The sequence below is a fragment of the Callospermophilus lateralis genome, chromosome 11 (genome assembly GCF_048772815.1).
Source record: "Callospermophilus lateralis isolate mCalLat2 chromosome 11, mCalLat2.hap1, whole genome shotgun sequence".
NCBI classification, from domain to species: domain Eukaryota; kingdom Metazoa; phylum Chordata; class Mammalia; order Rodentia; family Sciuridae; genus Callospermophilus; species Callospermophilus lateralis.
The window spans coordinates 43681698-43700989 of NC_135315.1; the positions used below are offsets into that span (position 1 = coordinate 43681698).

Consider the following 19292-nt stretch of genomic DNA (forward strand, 5'->3'; position numbering starts at 1 on the left):
ACTTTTTAAAAATAGTTAAGAAGGGCAGGCTCAGTTGTGCCAGGGTGCTAAGATGTCGTTTCCAAAGTATAAGCAAGCCCTCGAGTCGAGTCACTCTACCCTGACCCTCAACCCCGATATGACATATCTCCAGAAACCCGGAAGGTGCAAGCCAAGAGGTTGGCCATAAGAGCCCGGCTTAAACTGGAGTATCTGCTTCAGTACAATGACCCAAACTACTGAGGGCTCATTGAAGATCCTGCCTTAATTCGCTGGACCTACGCAAGATCAGCAAATATCTACCCAAATTTCAGACCCACTCCCAAGAACTCACTCTTAGGAGCTCTGTTTGGAATTGGACCCCTCTTTTCTGGTATTATGTTTTCAAAACTGATAGGGATAGGAAGGAAAAACTTATCCAGGTAGGAAAATTGGACCTAAAATTTAATATCTCCTATTAGTCTGGCAATGATGACTAATATATTATTCTTGCTTAATAAATCTTCTAATAATCATTAAAAACAGTTAAGAAGAATATAGTGAAAATTAAAAACCATGTTTATCTCTACAAATCCTCTCCCCATCTGTGCAGGCACCTACATGTTTGCCTGCATGATAATTAGTGGGCATGGACCATTTTGTGATCTGCCCTTTTAACTCACTATTATGTTCATTCTGTTAAAGTAGCTGAGTTTGCCTTTATGGTTGGGCATATGTATTTTTTAAAACCTTGCACTATAATGAACCAGACTGCTGTGATGGCTTTTTTTGCAAATTAAGGGGAAAAAATTCTTTTGGATTGCTTCCTTAATGTATTTTTATTGTGGTCTTTCCATATTTACAAAAAAGGAACAAATATACAGTACATCGAGAAATCTGTAAAATGTACCCCTTTCTCCATGTCCCTAACAACACTGGGTTTTATATTTCTATGTTTTTGCTGTTCTGTCTCATTCATTGCTAGCACCACGACAGGCACTGTTCCTTGTGACAAAGGCCGCCGGTATAAAAGTGTAGGTGCAGGAAGGCACATACTTCTAAAAAGAGCCAAAGAGACTGAGTATATGAGGCCTAGTGAACTGTAAAGCTGCTAAAAATGCTCTAATTACTATTATAGTGAGTGATTATGTGGGGTGAACCCTATGCTACACACTTTAAATGCATTGTCTCGTTTAATCCATCAGCCTAGGATGTAAGTACTTATTTTAGTCCACTATACAAATGGGAACTCCCAAACTGAAATCAGTTGGATGATTTATTTACACAAGGTCATGCAGCTGATAAATTAAGAGAGGCAATTGGTCATGCCCCTCAGATGAACTCCTTCACCTGCCACATTTTTATTTCACCTGCAGGAGGCACCCTCACCATTGTGGGCAGAGAGGGCTGCTGGGTGTGGGAAAAGAACCTCTTTTAACCCTGGAATTTAGGAAAGCAGGATTTGCTGGTGATTTTATCATGTTTCCAGAGAATAAATCCCTGAGGCCCAAAGAAGGCTAAAGCACTGTCCAGGCTGATTCATCATAAGATTATAATAGGAAACAAACAGTAACACTTTGTGAACTCCTTCTAATTGTCCCAAACTGTACATTATGAAGCACGTTCACCTTACAGCCACGCTGAGGTGGCATCATTATCGATGTCACAGGTGAGAAACTAGAGGCCAAGGACACAGCAGAGCAGAACTAGATCCCAGGCAGGTCTGGCTCTTTCCTTTCCACTGTCTGTCACTGTCAGGCTCAGTGGGCAGGACTGGGGCCCAGGTCCCACACTTTGCTCCTGGTTAGACTCAGGGTTAAAGCTTTCCTGTGGTCTGTGCCATATCCCTGACTGTGAAATCAGGAGCCCTAAGCCTGTGGCTAGGGATAGGATGCCAAGTGTGCCAGCAGTGTTGAGGCTTGCACAAAGCAAAGACATTTTTAATTATAGCAGCAAGCCTCACCTTAACTGTTCTGAGGAACCTCATGCTCCCTTGGGTCTGTGCCCATGGGCATTTCCCGAGCTTCTGTGGGGTTCCTCATTTTGAGATGGCTATATTTAACCCTTCCCCTCAGACGCAAGAGCCCAGTTCTCCAAAGGGACCAGAAAGTCCTCAGCCCTCCCCTGGCACATTGGACTCTTAGCCCTGCAAGCACCACCTGCAAAATCATCCTTGTCAGTCTGAGCTGGGCTAGGCATGAACCCATCTGAGATATAGCAAAGTTTTCCAGAATTTTCCAGAAGAGGGCATTCCTGTGCCTCCCACTCTCTCTCTGCATCCTTGGCCTGAGGGCTCCCTAACCCTTTCCCCATAATCTTTCCTGGATTCCAAGCCTACCCCTCATCACAGAGGTGCTGCCGACTATTCCCTGAGAGCTCTGCCTGCCACTCAGAGTATAAGCAGGACTTCCTGGCCCCCAATCCTGGGTCCTGCCCTCAGCTTCCTTCCCTGTGAATGGCCAGACTCTCCCGTCATGGTAGCCCTGCTGTGGCTCCCTGCAGATGGTAGTTCTGCAGGGAGGTCCACAGATGAGACTGATCATATCCTTAACCTCCCCATTAACTTTCTCCAGATAACTCTCTCCAGTGGCACAGGAGGAATGTCCTCTCTGGATGGCTCCCTTCCCCTGGGACTCCTCACTGTGCTCAGCCATCGCTGAGGTCTATCTGTGGGACTTACTCCCTGGCCCCAAAATTTCTCAGTAAACCCCCCATCCCTCAGGCTTTCCTGTCATCCTCGACCATTGAGCCAGTGGAGTCGTGACAGCAGACAGAAATAAGAATTTTCCTTTTTATTTGGCTGCTTCTGTCTGCCTCTCCCAGATCAGACCTGGGGCAGCCACAGGGGGAAGAGTCCTGACACTGTGCCATCAGACCCAAACAGGTGCCCACCCACACTCCCACACAAGTCCTCCTGTCCAAAAGCAGCAAGAGAAAACGGCTCAGAGGCACAGGAATGCAAAGGCCACTTTCCAAGAAGAGTTCAACAAGTCCAAACCTAAAAGCCAAGCAGGATCCTGCTTCTTTCGCAGAGCCGCTACCCGGGGCTGGGATGTGGAGGTGACACCCCGCCCCCACAGTTCCTTCCTGCTGCCAAGCAGCCTCCTTTCCTCCACGGGTCTCAGCTCATTCCGTTTTGCTCTGTCCAGGACAATAATTTTTGCCGTCTTCCCTTTTATAGTCATCCTGCCAACCCAGCTTTCCTCGGTGTCCGGCTCAGGAGTGCTGGTAGCCCAACCCGGTGCCTGTTCGCAGGTAGCCCCGGCACCAGGGAAGGGGCCCAGCAGAGGGAGACCCGGGACATCGGCGCCAGTTTCCTCCGTAGGCTTGGCCCCAGCCTGGGCCGTCGGCCACCGCCCTGGGCCGTCCCATATACGTGTGTGGCGAGCACGAGGCGCAGCGCGGCGCCGGCTGCAGGAAGGGGCCTGTGGCGTCCCGGCGCACGAGGTTAGGCCCTGCGGGTTGCGGCGCGGGCCGTACGGGGCTGGAGCGGGCGTCCCCAGTACCTCCTGCGCGCGCCATCTGGCTGTGGCACTCCAAGTGGCCGCAGGGCCAGCGGGGAGGGGGGCTGGCACGCAAGACGAGGGAGAGCGCAGTGATGCGGTGGATGGCCCTGCGCAGCGTGGCGATCTTGGAGAGTCTCTTGCCCCCCAGGTCGTGCCGCAGCGCCCTCCGCAGCGCGTTGAAGGCCTCGTTGTAGTCCAGGATGCGCTTGCGCTCCCGCACGTTGGCGGCCATGCGCCGCGCCTTGGACCGCACCGGCCTGGCCCGCTTTCCGCCCGCAGCCTCCCCGGCCTCTCCCTGGCTCCGGGGGGCGCCGTTTTCCCTCAGCACCCCAAAGTTCCTCCCAGGCTCAGGGCAAGAGCCTCCCAAGTCCTCTGCAGAGCCCTCGGCCCCTTTCAGGCCCCTGAGGCCTAGCCCGGGCGAGCCTCGGAGCATGGCCTCTTCCCAGGCCCCGCTGCTTAGGCGCTGGGAAGGTGAGGCTGACGGTCCACCCTCTGAGAGTTGGCTCCTGTGGTCTGGACACTCCCTGAACGGCCCTCTCTACCTGGGCTTTATGGCACCACGTGGCTCCCCGCCCTCCCCATCCATCCATCTCCCTCCTCCTGCTTTATTACCTGCCCCCAGGTAGGTTGGCGAGGGAGGAACTGAGAAGGAAGCAAGCAAGGAAGGAAGCATGCAGATTCTTGTACACACAGGGGGACCCGCTGGGAAGCCTGGCCATGCCCGGGGCAGAACTCCAATCGCCACCAGGAACTTGCTGTGCTTCACTCCAGGGGTCTCTCTGGGTTGACTGAGATCCACATTCTTTCCGCTGACCCCAATAGAGTGCCGGAATGTGGATTCTGGGCAGGAGAATTGATAGACCATAGAAGGATGGCAATGGTGGATTGAATGTTCTTTAGAATCTTGAAAGTTCTTGTCAAGTCTTATGGGCAACTACAGAGCTGTCATTGAGGAAAAGGGTGACCAACCCAGAGGATCAATAAGGGAGGGGCAGAGTTGACACAGTCCTAAGTCCCCCTTCCTAAGCTGAGTAGAGCTACAGGCTTTTTCAGCTACCAGCTGAGGTTGGTCAGGATTTTGAGTTGGGGTTTTGATTGGGCTCAACTCTCCTCCTACTTCCTTTTGACTTCCTTTCCTTCAGAAAGAGTGGGGCTGAATCAGCAGAGAAGATGGTGAAGATCTTCTTTTTCCTCTAGCTCTCCTGGTAGTACCAATCAGGGGCATCCTTTGAAGTCCAGGGCCCTGGGACAGTTCTACTCATGACACAGTACTATCCTGTTAAGGACTCACCAAACCTTTCCTGCTATTACCACCAGGGATTTGAATTTTAAACAGGGTCTTAGAAAAGAAAAATGTTTAATCCTAGAGAAAGACTCCCAGTGGAATTTCAGGCATCCACAGGGAGTTATTTGGAGTTCCTTAAGGTAAATCTCATTCCCAGCCATAACCTGAATGCCAAGGTCTGTTGTGGCATCAGCAGGGATGAGAATGCAGTTCGCATTCGTGCCAGAGAGCGTCAGCAGCAACAATCCCATCATTTCAACTGAATTTCTCCACAGAGGGAAAGTGCAGGGCACTAGGAAACAAACCATATATATTTACTTGTGTGATTGTCAGTCTTGTTCACTAGACTAGAAGTAGCCTAAGGACTTTTTGTACTTCCTGGCTTTTGTTCTTTCCAAAAGAGCAGTATAATGTGGAAATAAGTCAGCTAGAGGGCTGGAGTTGTGGCTGAGCAGTAGAGCACTTGCCTGGCATGTGTGAGCCACTGGATTCCATCCTCAGCACCACATGAAAAATAAACCCATGAAATAAAAGGAATTGTGGGGGAAAAATAGTTAGCTAGATCAGGGGGCTGAGGCAAAAGGATCCAGAGTTCAAAGCCAGCCTCAGAAATTTAGTGAGGCTCTAAGCAAGACCCTGTCTCCAAATGAAATACAAAAAAAGGGCTGGGGATGTGGCCTAGTGGTTAAGTGTCCCTGGGTTCAATACCCAGTACCAATTAAATAAATAAATAAATTCATTAAAACCAGAGGTTTTCTCTTCTTAATTCAAGCCTCCCCCACAACACACAATCACATACACCTGTATTCCTCACGCAGAATTTTATGCAGTTCTTGGGCCACAGGTGTCTTAGCACCCATGCCCACCCATCCAGCTCAAGTAGCAGGATGTCAGCCTTGGTATGTCTCAGAGTAGGAAGCAGGGCATGGGCCAAAGCCCAGGCATCTGATTCCTTACTGTCACATTCCATGGCCACCTCTCCTCTCACCCTCATCAATATCCTTTAGCCCTTAGAAGTCACCCTAGAAAGAGCTGAATCACTGCCCTATTCACCCAGACACTGTGGAACTCAGGGCCTTGTCCAAACCCTCAGAAAAGCCCCTGGTATCAGCAGAGGGCAGAGGATCTGGACCTTCCAGATGGGAAAGGAAGCCTGAGGTAGGAGATCTCTTCCTCCCACCCTCTGCAAGCCAACAGCTCTTCACACTGTGACCTGTGCCATTCATGTCCCTGATTCTGCACCTCACTTTCCTTTGCATGGAAGATATCTTCTCTATGAAGGTGTAGGCAGGACCAGCTAAGTGATTTGTTGGGTCTAGAGCAAAGTAAAATTTGGAGCCCCTTGTTCCAAAGTACTAAGAATTTGAAGATGGAGACAGCACAGCACTAAATCAAACCTAGAGTGCCTCTAAACCACTGCACCAATCCCTTGCCCATACAGCTGACCCTGAGGGTAGGTACTAAGCTCAAGCTCTGGATTTAAACTCACCTGGATACTTATGAGACCTTGACGTACAATCAAGAGCCTTGTAGGCCCCAAAAAGTAGATGGATGAGCCATGAGCAACCCCCATCTCCACAGAAGGATGGAGGTGGCCCATTGATCTCCAGGGCAGCCTCAAGGGAGAAGAACCTTCCTGGGGCAGCCCAGGAGCTGAGGGGAGGGTACCAGTCAGTGACAAACAAGCTTAGATTACATCTAGCACCTTTCTTCCTCCAGTGACTCAGTATCCTAGAACTCACATACCATTATGGATAGGATGCTGCTTGGTGATAATTAACCATAGCAATAATAATCTTAATAATAATGGTACTGACTTCTATAGAGTGCTTCTCATAGGCCAGGCATTGTACTGCTTTTTTTTTTTTTTTTTAAGAGAGAGAGAGAGAGAGAGAGAGAGAAAGAGAGAATTTTAATATTTATTTTTTAGTTATCGGCGGACACAACATCTTTGTTTGTATGTGGTGCTGAGGATTGAACCCCGGGCCGCACACATGCCAGGCGAGCACGCTACCGCTTGAGCCACATCCCCAGCCCCTGTACTAAGTGCTTTTTATACATACATTATCTTAGTCTCACAACAGTCCCATATGGAAAGTTCATTATTATGATGCAGATGGAAACAGACTTAAGGACCTTACCCCAAGTCAGAGGGTGAGCTGTAGTGTGTTTCCTTTTCCAAGACCAGGTTCTTGGCCTGCATGTTCAGCTCAGGGAGCACCCATCAACACCCAAAATCTGCCCCCCCACTGACCTCCTGTCCTTATTGAAGACCTTGTATCTGTCCTTTGAAATAGGAATTTTAAGAGATTTAAGTAGTTTCAACTGAGAATGAAAATTTTAAAAAGGTTTGACTAATATAGAGGAAATTTGGAAAGAGAGGGGGAAATGGGCAGAGACAAACAGAAGAGAACGTGAACTGGAAGGCAGAAGTCCAGAGCTTCCAATACCTGCCTGCTGCGATTGAGATTTGCTGCCTGAGATTTCCTTAACTCCTTTTGACCCACACAGCAGAACTGATGGCCACTGGGATCCCAGGGAAAGCGCCAGAGAACAGAAGTGACAGGCCTGTGCCCACCCACTGACCCCTACTGCAGGTGAGTCAGGGCCCAGCCAGCCAGGTAAAGCTGGAGGACACAGGATCAGCCCACGGCTCCCTGACTGCATCTGCAGGGAAGTCTTCAGGGCTCTTTGCTTGCCAGAGTTCTGGACCGAGTTCAGGTGCCTTCAGTGAATCACCAGCCTCAGCTGTTTGTTGCCCTTTCCTCCTCAATAAAGCCAGCCCTGAGCCTCTTCCACAGGGTTCCCACAGGGTTCCCAACCCCATCTAGAATTTAGCTGCACATTGTACTGCACTTCTGTGCTGTTGCTGGGGCCACCTCTAGGTCACCTCTAATTTCCTAGCACTGTGCCTGGTACGTAGGAGGTGCGAGGAAATATTTGCTGACTGTTCAATAAATGGTACAATCCCTGATATGAAGATAATCATGAAACTGGAAATTCCATCTAAGTCTGATCAAGCACTTACTAAACACCTACTATATACTAGACCTCCTGTATGCAGATAACCACAAACCAATGTATTAACTCAAGGTAACTTTATGAAGCTCAATATTAAAACAGGAGGGAGGAAACTGCAGCCAAGTAAAAATGTTTTTAGATTCCCCCATGATAGTTGTCTGAAAGCTGTGGTCCCCAAATTATGGTTGTAGTGGTCACAATATCAAGCAAAACCTTGTGCCCCATCCAAGAGCTACTGAATTCAAAATTGCCTTCACAGCAAAGCAGTTTGAATGCATAGAAAGGAAGTGTGTGTGTGTGTGTGTGTGTGTGTGTGTGGTGTTCATTTCCCTCTTCAGAATCTATTTCGGTAGTTATTAAGTGTTAACTTGTGTAAAAACATTGTTCAGGGTTAAATATATAATGCTGTTGTGTACTGTAATTTAAGTCCTATTTAAGGATAATTTTGATTACACAATTTCATTCTTGCTCATTAACTTTGGAACATCCCCATCCCTGCATCGCATGGAGGAAAAATCCATTGCAATAGACAAAACTATGGGGCTCAAAGGGAACAACACTGTAGTAAAAAATCAGTAAGAAAAACAATGAGTTGGACAAACTTCTCTGGTCCCTAACACGAACTCTTAAAGCGTCCATAAAAGCAAGGAAAATGTGGAACCGCACCATTGTCCCCGTGCTGGGCGCAGGTCACCTTCCCATCCCTTTCCCCTGCACAGATCAAGGACCCAGGGCTCCAATCCATAATTCTGAGGCCACACTCTCTTGACAGGCGGCCGGGCTCCCGGGAAGCGCCCCCGCCCCAGGCCCCTCTGCCCACCGCGGGCAGGAAGCACGGAGGGGACGCAGGCGGGTCGTCCGCGCCCGGTAGGACGCTGCGGCGCGAGCGCGACTTCAAAGCGGCCAGCGGGGCAGGCATTTCCGCGGCACCTGCACGGCCGGTGCGCGCCGCGGCTGGAGCCGCCCATGCCCGGGAGCAGCGCAGCCTGAGCCGGCCGCGGGAGGAGGGGAGGCGGCCGTGATTTAGGGCCGGGCGGTTCCGCTGGCGGCCGCGAAGGTGCCTATTACCGCTCGGCCGGGCCCGGATTTCAGAAATTCCTGCTCTTCTCTGGAAGTTCCGGCGTTGCTCCCCCGAGGGAGGGCAGAGCTCCCACCTTGGAAGAAAGCCCAAGTCTCCCCATCCCCAGCTGCCTCCCTGGGGAGGTTTGGGAGCCTCCCCCCCCAACCCCGACCCTCCGGGTTTCAGCTCAGACTCTGGCTTAGTGTAGAAGACATTTGGAATCCAGATTTGCGCTCAGTGTTAGACTCTGGTCCTACATGCTGTCACTCAACAACAACATTTCGTGGAATGGAACCCAAGAACCTATCCCGTGCATGCAAGGCCAGCCATCTACCACCGACCTAGTCCCCAGCCTCAACAAAAAAGTTATGGACTGCTTATTGGTGCAGTTACCGGCATAGGCCAGTGAATACAATAGCCCAAAAGCTGTCCTCATGGAGGTCATTTTCTCGTGGTGAGAGCAAATAATAAAGAAAATAGATAACGTATGCAGTAAATAAGTACTATTAGATGTATATTAGCAGCATATTAGGCCAGCCTAGTGACCAGGGACCCTGGAGGGCCAGGCAGGTGACTCACAAATTCAAGGCCAGCATAAACAACTGCAAGAGACCCTGTCTCAAAAAAAAAAAAAAATCAAAAGGATTGGGGATGCAGCTCAGTGATAGAGCACCCCTGGGTTCAATCCCTGGTATGCTGGGGGCACTATATTAAACAGCAATAAGAGCTGCAGGATAAATAAATAAATAAATAACACAAGGAAAGATAGAAAGTGTTGAGTACGCATATGGGGGGTGAAGGGAGGGGAGATCCAGAAAGCCCACCCAAGAAGGTCACATCTGGGTAAGGACCTACAAAAGGCAAGGTACCTAGCTGTTTTGGGGAACAGAGTCCAGGCAGAAAGAACAACATGTTTAAAGGCTCTGAGGCAGGATGTCTGCTGATTCTAGTGGGTACAAGGTGTCCAGGGGACCTGGGCTGAGTAAGAGATGAGCTCAGATTGATGACAGGGACTAGATGGTGCATAGTCATGTAGGCCACTGAAGCATCCACTTTTCTTTGGCAGGAGATGGGGAAGTCATTAAATATTTCCACTTATGGATCTTAAAACAGACAACAGAAAACCCATTAGCCTCTTGCTCTGCTGCAGGCTGAGGACTCCCTTCACTGAACCCCTCTCCAGGCAGCATCCAGCTTTGGTCTTGTGTCCTTCCTCCCTCCCCAGGTGTCCATGCATGTTTTCTGGGTGATGACCTCCTCTTCCCTCCTACCTCCATTCCATCTCTTCTGGAGACCCTCCTCATCAATTGCCCCTCCTTCGGTTTCGCAGCTTTCCCTCAACACTGGCTCCTTTGTGGGAAATATAAATGTGCTCAGATGGCTTTGTCCAAATTAGTCTTTCCCTGCTTCCTGGAATTTATGCTTTCTCTCCCCTTTGTCTCTCTGCCTCAACTTACAAGTTGGCTCTTGCCACTTCCCAAACCCCAGTTTCGGGAACCTCTCTTCTTTCAATTCATCCAGTGACCTTGCTTTTTCTGGCCAATTTAGTTCTGTATTTATGGAACACCTACCATCTGCCAGGTAGGTGGCAACACAGTACCTGCCCTCCTGGAGCTTACCACCTAGTGGGAAAGGTCAATTGTCTCAATAGCATGAAATCAAAAGAATGTGCAAGGTTAGCAAGTGGTACAGAGGAAGGAGGATGAACTCTGAGGGGTCAGGAAAGGTTTTACAGGGGAAATTATGCCTGAACTGGGTTTCAAAGGATGGATGGGAGTTTACCAAGCAGACAGTGAGTGGAAGGGCTTTGACAATGGAGTGAACAGCAAGTGACAAGGCCTGGAAGGATAAGCCACTGTAGGATGATGTGGAAAATACAGGAAATTGACTTTGCCAAACCATGAAGTGGGAAATCAGGAAATGATGGGAGATGAGGCTGGGAATCATTGGCATCATGACTTTTCTTTTGGGGGAGCACGCAGGGATTGAACCCAGGGCTGTTGAACAACTAAGCTACATCCCCAGCCCTTTTTATTTTTTACTTTGAGACAGGGTTTCCTTAAATTGCTTAGAGCCTTGCTAAGTTGCTGAGGCTGGCTTTGAACTTGGGATCCTCCTGAGCCACTGGGATTATAGGCATGGGCCACCGTACCTAGACATGACAAAATATCTTTTTTTTTCTTTTTCTTTCTTTTCTTCTTCTTCTCCTTCTCCTTCTCCTTCTCCTTCTTCTTCTTTTGTCCTATAAATATCTAAGAACTACAAGAGGTTATTAAAAAAAACAGAGCCGGGCAAGGTGGCACACACCTATAATCCCAGCTACACTGGAGGTCGAGGCAGGAGGACTGCAATCTCTTTTTTTTTTTTTTTTTTTAAAGAGAGAGTGAGAGAGGGAGAGAGTGAGAGAGGGAGAGAGAATTTTTAATATTTATTTTTTAGTTATCGGCGGACACAACATCTTTGTTTGTATGTGGTGCTGAGGATCGAACCCGGGCCGCACGCATGCCAGGCGAGCGCGCTACCACTTGAGCCACATCCCCAGCCCCAGGACTGCAATCTCAAGGTCAGCCTGTGCAATTTAGTGAGGTCCAGTCACAAAAGAAAATTTAAAGGGGGAGGGGTAGCACTGGGGAGGTAGCTCAGTGGTAGAGTGCTTTCCCAGCATGTAGGAAGCCCTGGGTTCAATCCCCAGTTCCACAAAAAATAAAAGAAAGCAAATAAACAAATAAATAAATAAAAGAAAGGAAAGATTATTAAACTGAGAAGTGACATAGTTCTATTGAATTGTGGCTTGACTGCCTTTGAACAGGGTGGACAGTGGATCTAAGATAAACTCCAGTTAGGAGATAAGGATCCAGGAGAGAGGAGGGGGCCTTAGCCCTGCAGAGAGAGACTGGACAGAGGGAGTCTACACCTATTCAGATAATAGAACTGGATATAACAGATGACAAAAGAGAGGCATTATCTCCATATCCTCCTTCAAGACTGGAGACCTGAGGTTTCTGAGCAGCCTCTCGAAATGGGCTCTCTGAACTAGGGTCTAATTATGAACATAGGACACCTCTTCCTGAGTGGCTAGGAACCTGTCAATATTTTTGTCAATATTTTTGTTTTCTTTTCTTCTTCTTCTTATTATTAGTTCTAATCAGTTATACATGACAGTAGAAAGCTCTACAGATTTCTAGAGGCATATGATCTATCCAAACTGAACCCAGAGGAAGGACACATACAATTTAAACAGATCAATTTCAAGCAAGGAAATAGAAGATGCTATCAAAAGTCTACTAACTGGACTGTGGTTGTGGCTCAGTGGTACAGCGCTTGCCTAGCACTGGGTTCAATTCTCAGCACCACATAAAAATAAATAAAATAAAGGTCCATCAACAACTAAAAAAATATTAAAAAAAAAAAAAAGCCTAGCAACCAAGAAAAGCCCAGGACCAGAAATGGATTCTCAGCCAAGTTCTACAAGACCTACAATGAAAAATTAATACCAATACTCCTCAAATTATAAATTATTCCATGAACTAGAAAAGGAGGGAACCCATGCAAACTCATTCAATGAGACTAGTATCATCCTGACATCAAAACAAGACAGAGACACACGAAGGAAAGAAAATTTCAGACCAATAACCCTGATGAACATAGATGCAAAAATTCTCAATAAAATTTTGACAAATTACATTCAAAAACACATTTTAAAAATAGTGCACCATGATCAAGCAGGGGGTCCATTCCAGGGATACAAGGTTGGTTCACTATACAGAAATCAATAAACATCATTCATTACATCAATAGACTTACAGACAAGAATGTTTTTGTTCCCATCACTGTTGTTTGTAATGTAGAATTGGCTTAGTGGATCTTGGGGAGGGGTGCCTCTGTGGTGGGACTCTGGGAGGCAGAGATTCCTGGCAGCTAGGAGACACGGGAGTTCAGGTACTTGGCCCTGTAATCTGAGTCTAAAGCAGGTGTCCCAGAGTAACAGGCAGCAGTTGAGAGAGAAATCACTGTGCCAATACCAGGTCTGGTGGCCTTCAGTGCCAGAGAATTCCACTGGCTAGCCTGTCAATTCAGCTGCCCAGGTTCCTGGAATTCCTATGAGTTTCCCAGAAGTAATTTCCCAGCCTTTCTTCCCATTGATTTGATGAGCTAATTCAGTATTGCCCAATAATTCCCTCTTCTGTTTATGTGATCAGAGTTGGATTTTGTTGTTTCAAACCAAGAATCCTGACAACTTAGAGAGTAAGCAACCACCCTTTCCTCCTCTCTTACTCCCAAGCCAATCCCCTTTACCTGCCATTTGCCAGTTTCAAGAGCTGAGCCAGGGGTTGGGGATGTGGCTCAAGCGGTAGCGCACTCGCCTGGCATGCGTGAGGCCCGGGTTCGATCCTCAGCACCACATACAAACAAAGATGTTGTGTCCGCCGAGAACTAAAAAAATAAATAAATATTAAGATTCTCTCTTTCTCTCTCCCTCTCTGTCTCTCTCTCACTCTCTCTTTAAAAAAAAAAAAAAAAGAGCTGAGGCAGGTAACTTAACCTCCAGACTCTTGGTTTCCTCATCTGTAAAATGGGTTGGTGGGCAGTGTGTAGCTCAGTGGTAGCTAATAAGACCATCACTTATTAGCACTATAGCCTTGGGCAACATGCCTAGCTTGCATGAGGCCCTGGGTTTGATTGCTAGCACTGCAAAATAAATACATAAATTGGTAACCACCTCATAAAGTTGTGAGAATTAAATGACACCATGCACAGAAAATCCTGAGTATGGGACTTAGCAAATAGTAAACAATAATATTTGATTGTTGCTGGGTGCAGTGGTCTATCCCTGTATTCCCAGCCACTCTAGAGGCTGAGGCAGGAGGATGGCAAGTTGGAAGCCAGTCTGCACAATTTAGTGAGACCCTGTCTCAAAATCAAAAATAAAAAAGGGCTGGGGATGTAGCTTAATGGTAAATCACCCCTGAGTTCAATCCCCACTACCTCAAAAAATAATATGAATATTTAGTTGTCATTATTATTATCCTTTTTCTGGTAAGCTTTCTCAACATCCCAGGAGTTCTTACAAATTCATGCACACATTTGACCCGCTCTTTCTTTCTTTTTTTTTTTTTTTAACTGGGGATTGAACCCAGAGGCACTTAACCATGGGGCTACACCCCATCTTCCTCCCCTTTTTTTTTTGTATTTTATTTAGAGACAGGTCTCAGTGAATTGCTTAGGGCCTCGATAAATTGCTGAGGCTGGCTTTGAACTTTTGATCCTCTTGCCTCAACTTCTGGAGCTGCTGGGATTACAGGCATGCACCACTGCATCCAGCCAATCTAGCACTTCTTGAATGCTCTTCCTTCTTAGTCTAAAGCCAAGATATTTGTTAGTTCTTCACCTGCACTCATCTGCAATGCCCCTATCACCTGACAGCAGAGTGGTTGTTCTGGAGAGGGCTCTGGAATAAGACCATCATTTATTAGCACTATAGCCTTGGGCAAGATGCTTAACCTTTTTGAGCCTCAGTTTCCGTGTCTATAAAATGGGGGTGTGTAATAATACTGCTTCATCAGATTTATTGGGAATATCAAAGAAAACAGCATGTTAAGCTCTTAGCTTGGGGGCCTCGCTCCTAGAAGTTCCTCTCTGGATATTAACTTTTTGTCTTGCTGCTTCTCTGCTCCCTTCCCAGGTCAGCCTGGCCACTGCAGCTGTAAATCATCTAGATAACCAAGAGCATCTCCTGCCCTCCCACCCCAGCACCAGACTCCTCATCACCTCCACTCACTAATGACCGGGTGATTGGCTTCTCATTAGGGGAATGACAAAGAGGCCCCAGTGCTTTTAGCAGGAAGTCTAATCAGGTAGATCTGCCTGCCCCAGTGTCAGTGGGAGTGAAGTACCAGGTCTGGGGGCCGGGCTTGGTATGGATGGAGGGCTTTGCCTCTGGAGAGGCAGACTCTGTCCTGGCCAGGGCTGCTGAAGGGCAGGAACTCTCAGGAAGGGGCTCTGCTATACTGGAGAGGGAAATCAGGGCTCCTAACTGTGCTCAGGAAGCTTGAGAAGCCGTCTTTGTCCTCTTTTTTTGTGGGGGGGGGTGTACTGGGGATTGAACTCAGGGGCACTCAACCACTGAGCCATATCTGCAGCCCTGTTTTGTATGTTATTTAGAGACAGGGTCTCGCTGAGTTGCTTAGGGCCTCGCTTTTGCTGAGGCTGACTTTGAACCCATGATCTTCCTGCCTCAGCCTCCAGAGCTATTGGGATTACAGGCATGAGCCACCATCTTCGTCCTCTTGATGTTTGATTTTTCTCGTATGTTAAATGGAACTAATAAATGATAATACATGGCGGGAGAATAAACTGTGATAAATATATAAAAGTCAATTTCTAGTACTTTGTAGATGTCAATAAATGGTGTCCATTATTTTTATTATTACTGCTATTGCTGCTATCATTATGATTATTATTGGAACTCAGCTATCAATTTTTTTGAGAGAGAGAGAATTTTAATATTTATTTATTATTATTATTATTTTTTTAGTTTTCAACAGACACAACATCTTTGTTTGTATGTGGTGCTGAGGATCGAACCCGGGCCGCACACATGCCAGGCGAGCGCGCTACCACTTGAGCCACATCCCCAGCCCTCAATTTTTTAAATTTATTTTTTAGCTTTGGACACAATACCTCTATTTTATTTATTTATTTTTAATGTGGTGCTGAGGATCGAACCCAGGGCCTTACACGTGCTAGGCGAGCACTCTACCACTGAGCTACAGCCCCAGTCCCATTCAATTTTTCTAACTCCATTTGGTAAATAATTCATCCTGTCCCCAATGATCTGTAGTTACACATCTCTGCCATGCCAGCTCCAACCACCTCTGTGGAATGACTGCCTCCTTGGGAAATCCTTCAGGCTGCTCATTTTCAGAATTATGTTAAGTGTTCTTAGGAATATTTAAAACTTTGTAGGGTACTGGGGATGTGGTTAAATGATACAGTGGTTGCCTAGAATGTGTGAGCCCCTAGATTTGATCCCCAGCACCACAATAAATAAGTAAATAAATAAATGAATAAAGATTTGTGGGGATTTTTTAATTCCTTTGTTTAGTTCAGTATCTACTCCTTTTTCTTTTCTTTTTCTTTTTTTTTTTTTGTAGCTCCAGGGCCTTGTGCATGCTAGGCAAGCACTCTACCACTGAGCCACATCCTCAGTTCATATAATTTTTTTCGTATCTCTTCTCTCATAGTGTTTCTTTCTCTTCCCTTATGGTTACAAAAAGGCTGCAGGAGTTCACATGTCTATCTTGCACAAAAGGAGAAGAAAATGACCCAGGTAGTCCCCTCCCTAAAATCTTGACTATAAACTAATAAATGTCTATTGCTGTTTTAAACCAAAAAGTTTTGGGGTAATCTGTTGTGCAGCAGTCATGCCATTTCCTAGCCTTTCTTGCAGTTGACTGCGTTTCTGGTGAGTGTGAGTGGAAACGATGTGTACTTTCCAGGTCAGCCTATAACAACCTCTGATAAGCAGCCTCCGTGCTCCTTCTCCTTCCTGCTGGCCTCTGGACCTTAGGGCAGCCTCAGGACCTGGGGTAGCCACAGGCTGGAAATGACAGAGTCACAAGGAGAATGAATTCTGAGCCCTTCATCATGCCTGGAACAGGATAGCCCAGGAAAAATTGCAAGGCCAGGAACACCAAACTGACCACATCTGAGCAAGAAATACACATTTATGTTTAAGCCACAGAGAGTCGGGCATTCATCCATTAGAACACCCCAAATCACGTTAACTAATACCCTTTCATCCTTGAACTTTATAATTTATGATTGTGTTCATAAACTTCCTTTAAATTTGATCCTCCAAACTCCTTGTGATAAGTAGGACAGTACTCTTTTGCCACGGAGAGGAGCTAAGGCTCTGAGTGGCTAAGGCACTTGCCCAAAGGCACACAGTTGAAGGATGGAGCAGCAGGAAGATGGTAATGCAAGTGGTAACAAAGACTCAAGATAATCTAGGTTTGGGGTTTTTTTTTAAAGTAAATTTTAGCGACAAATGGTGAGGAGTATGAATCCTGGACCTACTACTTACTAGTCAAGTGGCCTTAGACAAGTTCATTTAATTGCTTAATTACTTCTTGCTTTCATTTATTCATCTGCAAAATGGGACCCATAACGACTAACTTTCAGGGCTGGGGGCATTTGGGAGATAATATATGCAAGACTCCTGGCACCTAGTAAGTGTTCAATAACTATTTGATGAATGAATTAATAAAGTGTTTAGCCCAGCTTGGCACATAGTCTCTCCAAGTTAGCTATTATCATGTTTCTATTAATGTATATAAAGCACATTGCAGTTTACTATCGAGACTGTCATTTCAACGAGATCCTGGGAACCTGGGAGCCTCTGGGGTGTCCCAGCCCCCGCCACTCCCGACTCCCCAGACTCGCCCCGCCCCGCCGTAAATCAGGCTCCGCCGGCCTGTAATTAGCAGCCGCAGGGGGCGTGGCGGGGGCGTGGCGGCACCGGCCCCACCCACCCGTCCCGGGGGCTTCCTGCGCCCCGCCCTTCCCGAGGGGGACGGGTCGGAGCTGGGAGCTGGGGGGTCCGGGGCGAGCCCTGATTTATGGCCCTCTGTGTGAAGGAGATTTACGAGCCAAGATCCGGAGCCTGGTCGTGTCGGGGGCGCGGGGAGCGCGACGCCCGGGGCGAAGGACCGCGGTCGCCATCCGCGTAAATCCTTCCGCGAGGGAGTCCGGGTGGAGGACCCACCTCTAGCGTCCCGAGCCAGGCTCTGGGGCGGGGGGGGGGTCCTCGGCGACTGTGGTTTTGTCCACAGACACTTATTTTGGATCCATTCCGTCCCTTTGCTTCACTGCCTGGGACAGCGCTCCGTCTGGGGCAGACACCTGCGTGGACCCGGGAGCCGTGGTTCTTTCTCCAGCCTCCTCCTCGGTCCAGGTGCGGGTCCCGGCGCTTCGTTGTCTTTTTAGGCCCATTTCATAGATGTAGAAACGGAGCCTCCAGCGGGTGAAGCAGCTCACGGGCTGTCACACAGCCAGGAAGTGGGCGGGTGTCTGAAGTGCACTCCCCAGCGGTCGTCAGGAGGCCTGAAGGGGGCGCAACTGGGCTGCGCAGACCCACGGCGCTCCAATGAGGAAAGGGCTGTGGGCCCAGGTCCTGTGTGCCCATGAATAGGGCTGGTGACACCAAGTCTCCTTCTCCTGGGAATGTGCCGCTGCTCTGGTGCTATGGGAAGCCTGTCTTCAGATACAGCCACCGCATCTTATCCTCTGTGGTATGTGGCAGCTCAGGAGAAGAGATTGATCTCCCCTCAGCAATGCCCAGCAATCCTCAAACCTCATGCTGGGAGGAAGGAGTGGTGACCCTCAACCAGGACTTGGAAGAAAGACCTTTTAATAGATTTTGACAGACTTAGGTTCAAATCCCAGCTCCATCTCTGACCAGTTAAATAACCTTAGGCAAGTTACTTAACCTCTCTGAGCCTCATTTGAAAAATTAGTTTTAGTTTTTGTTGTTGTTGTTATTTGTTTCTTTTTATACTGAGAATTGAACCCAGGGGTGCTCTACCCTGAGCTACATCCCCAGCCCTTTTTTATTTTAAGGCAGAATCTGGCTAAGTTGCCTAGGGTGGCCTTGAACTTGCAATCCTCCTGCCTCAGCCTTCCTAGTTGCTGGGATTACATGTGTACACCACCACACCAGCTCATTTGAAAAACCAGAATAATAAAAACCTCCTCATAAATTGGTGTAAGGCTAAATAAGATAAAATATGGAATGCATGCAATGTAGCTCTTGGCACCCTGGACACAGAAGCTGTTCAGCAAATATTTTTTTTTGCTGAACGGGACTAGAACTTTGTTTTGGTTAGAGTCAACTATATAGTCTACACCAGAAAGATTCAAGGTAGCACACTCTTGTAATCTCAGCAACTCAGGAGGCTGAGGCAGGAAGATTGAAAGCTCCAGGCTAGCTTCAGCAACTTAGTGAGCCCCTGTCTCAAAATAAAAAATAAAAAGGGCTGGGGATGTGGCTCTGTGAGCTTAGTGGTAGAACATCCATAGGTTCAATCCCTAGCCCTGGGTGGGGAGAGGAAGGAAAGGAAAGAAAAAAAGATTCAGGGTAGAATTTTGTAGACTCCAAGAATGTTGGGACAGGAAGAGATCAGCTTATTCCAGGATTCTGAACCTGGGCTAACTTCAAGTGTGTATTGGGGGGAAAGGGTCTCTGAATCCCAACCATAATCTATTCATTATTATTTATGGCACATCTACTTTGTACCAGGAACAAAATACACACATATAAAATATGGATTATATATCTAAATTTACATCTATATGGGTTCATATCAAATTGTCAGGAGAAATCCATAATCCAAAAATTTTAGAATTACTAATCTAGTCCAACCACCTCCCAGAAGTGGAAGTCACTTGTCCCAAATCACAG

The 19292-nt window shown here is 47.5% G+C and overlaps 1 protein-coding gene and 1 pseudogene across 1 annotated transcript; one reads left to right on the top strand and one right to left on the bottom strand.

Moving 5' to 3' along the window:
- Nucleotides 1-52: 52 nt before the first annotated feature.
- Nucleotides 53-440, top strand: LOC143410840 (NADH dehydrogenase [ubiquinone] 1 beta subcomplex subunit 4 pseudogene; annotated as a pseudogene).
- Nucleotides 441-3174: 2734 nt separating this feature from the next.
- Bhlha9 (basic helix-loop-helix family member a9) lies at nt 3175-3897 on the bottom strand. Its single transcript, XM_076871735.1, has one exon. The coding sequence runs from the start codon at nt 3895-3897 to the stop codon at nt 3175-3177; it is 723 nt and encodes a 240-aa protein (XP_076727850.1).
- Between the last annotated feature and the right edge of the window lie 15395 nt (nt 3898-19292).

Coding starts and splice junctions, on each gene's coding strand:
- Bhlha9 (XM_076871735.1), bottom strand. CDS start 3,897: ATGCTCCGAGGCTCGCCCGGGCTAGGCCTCAGGGGCCTGAAAGGGGCC.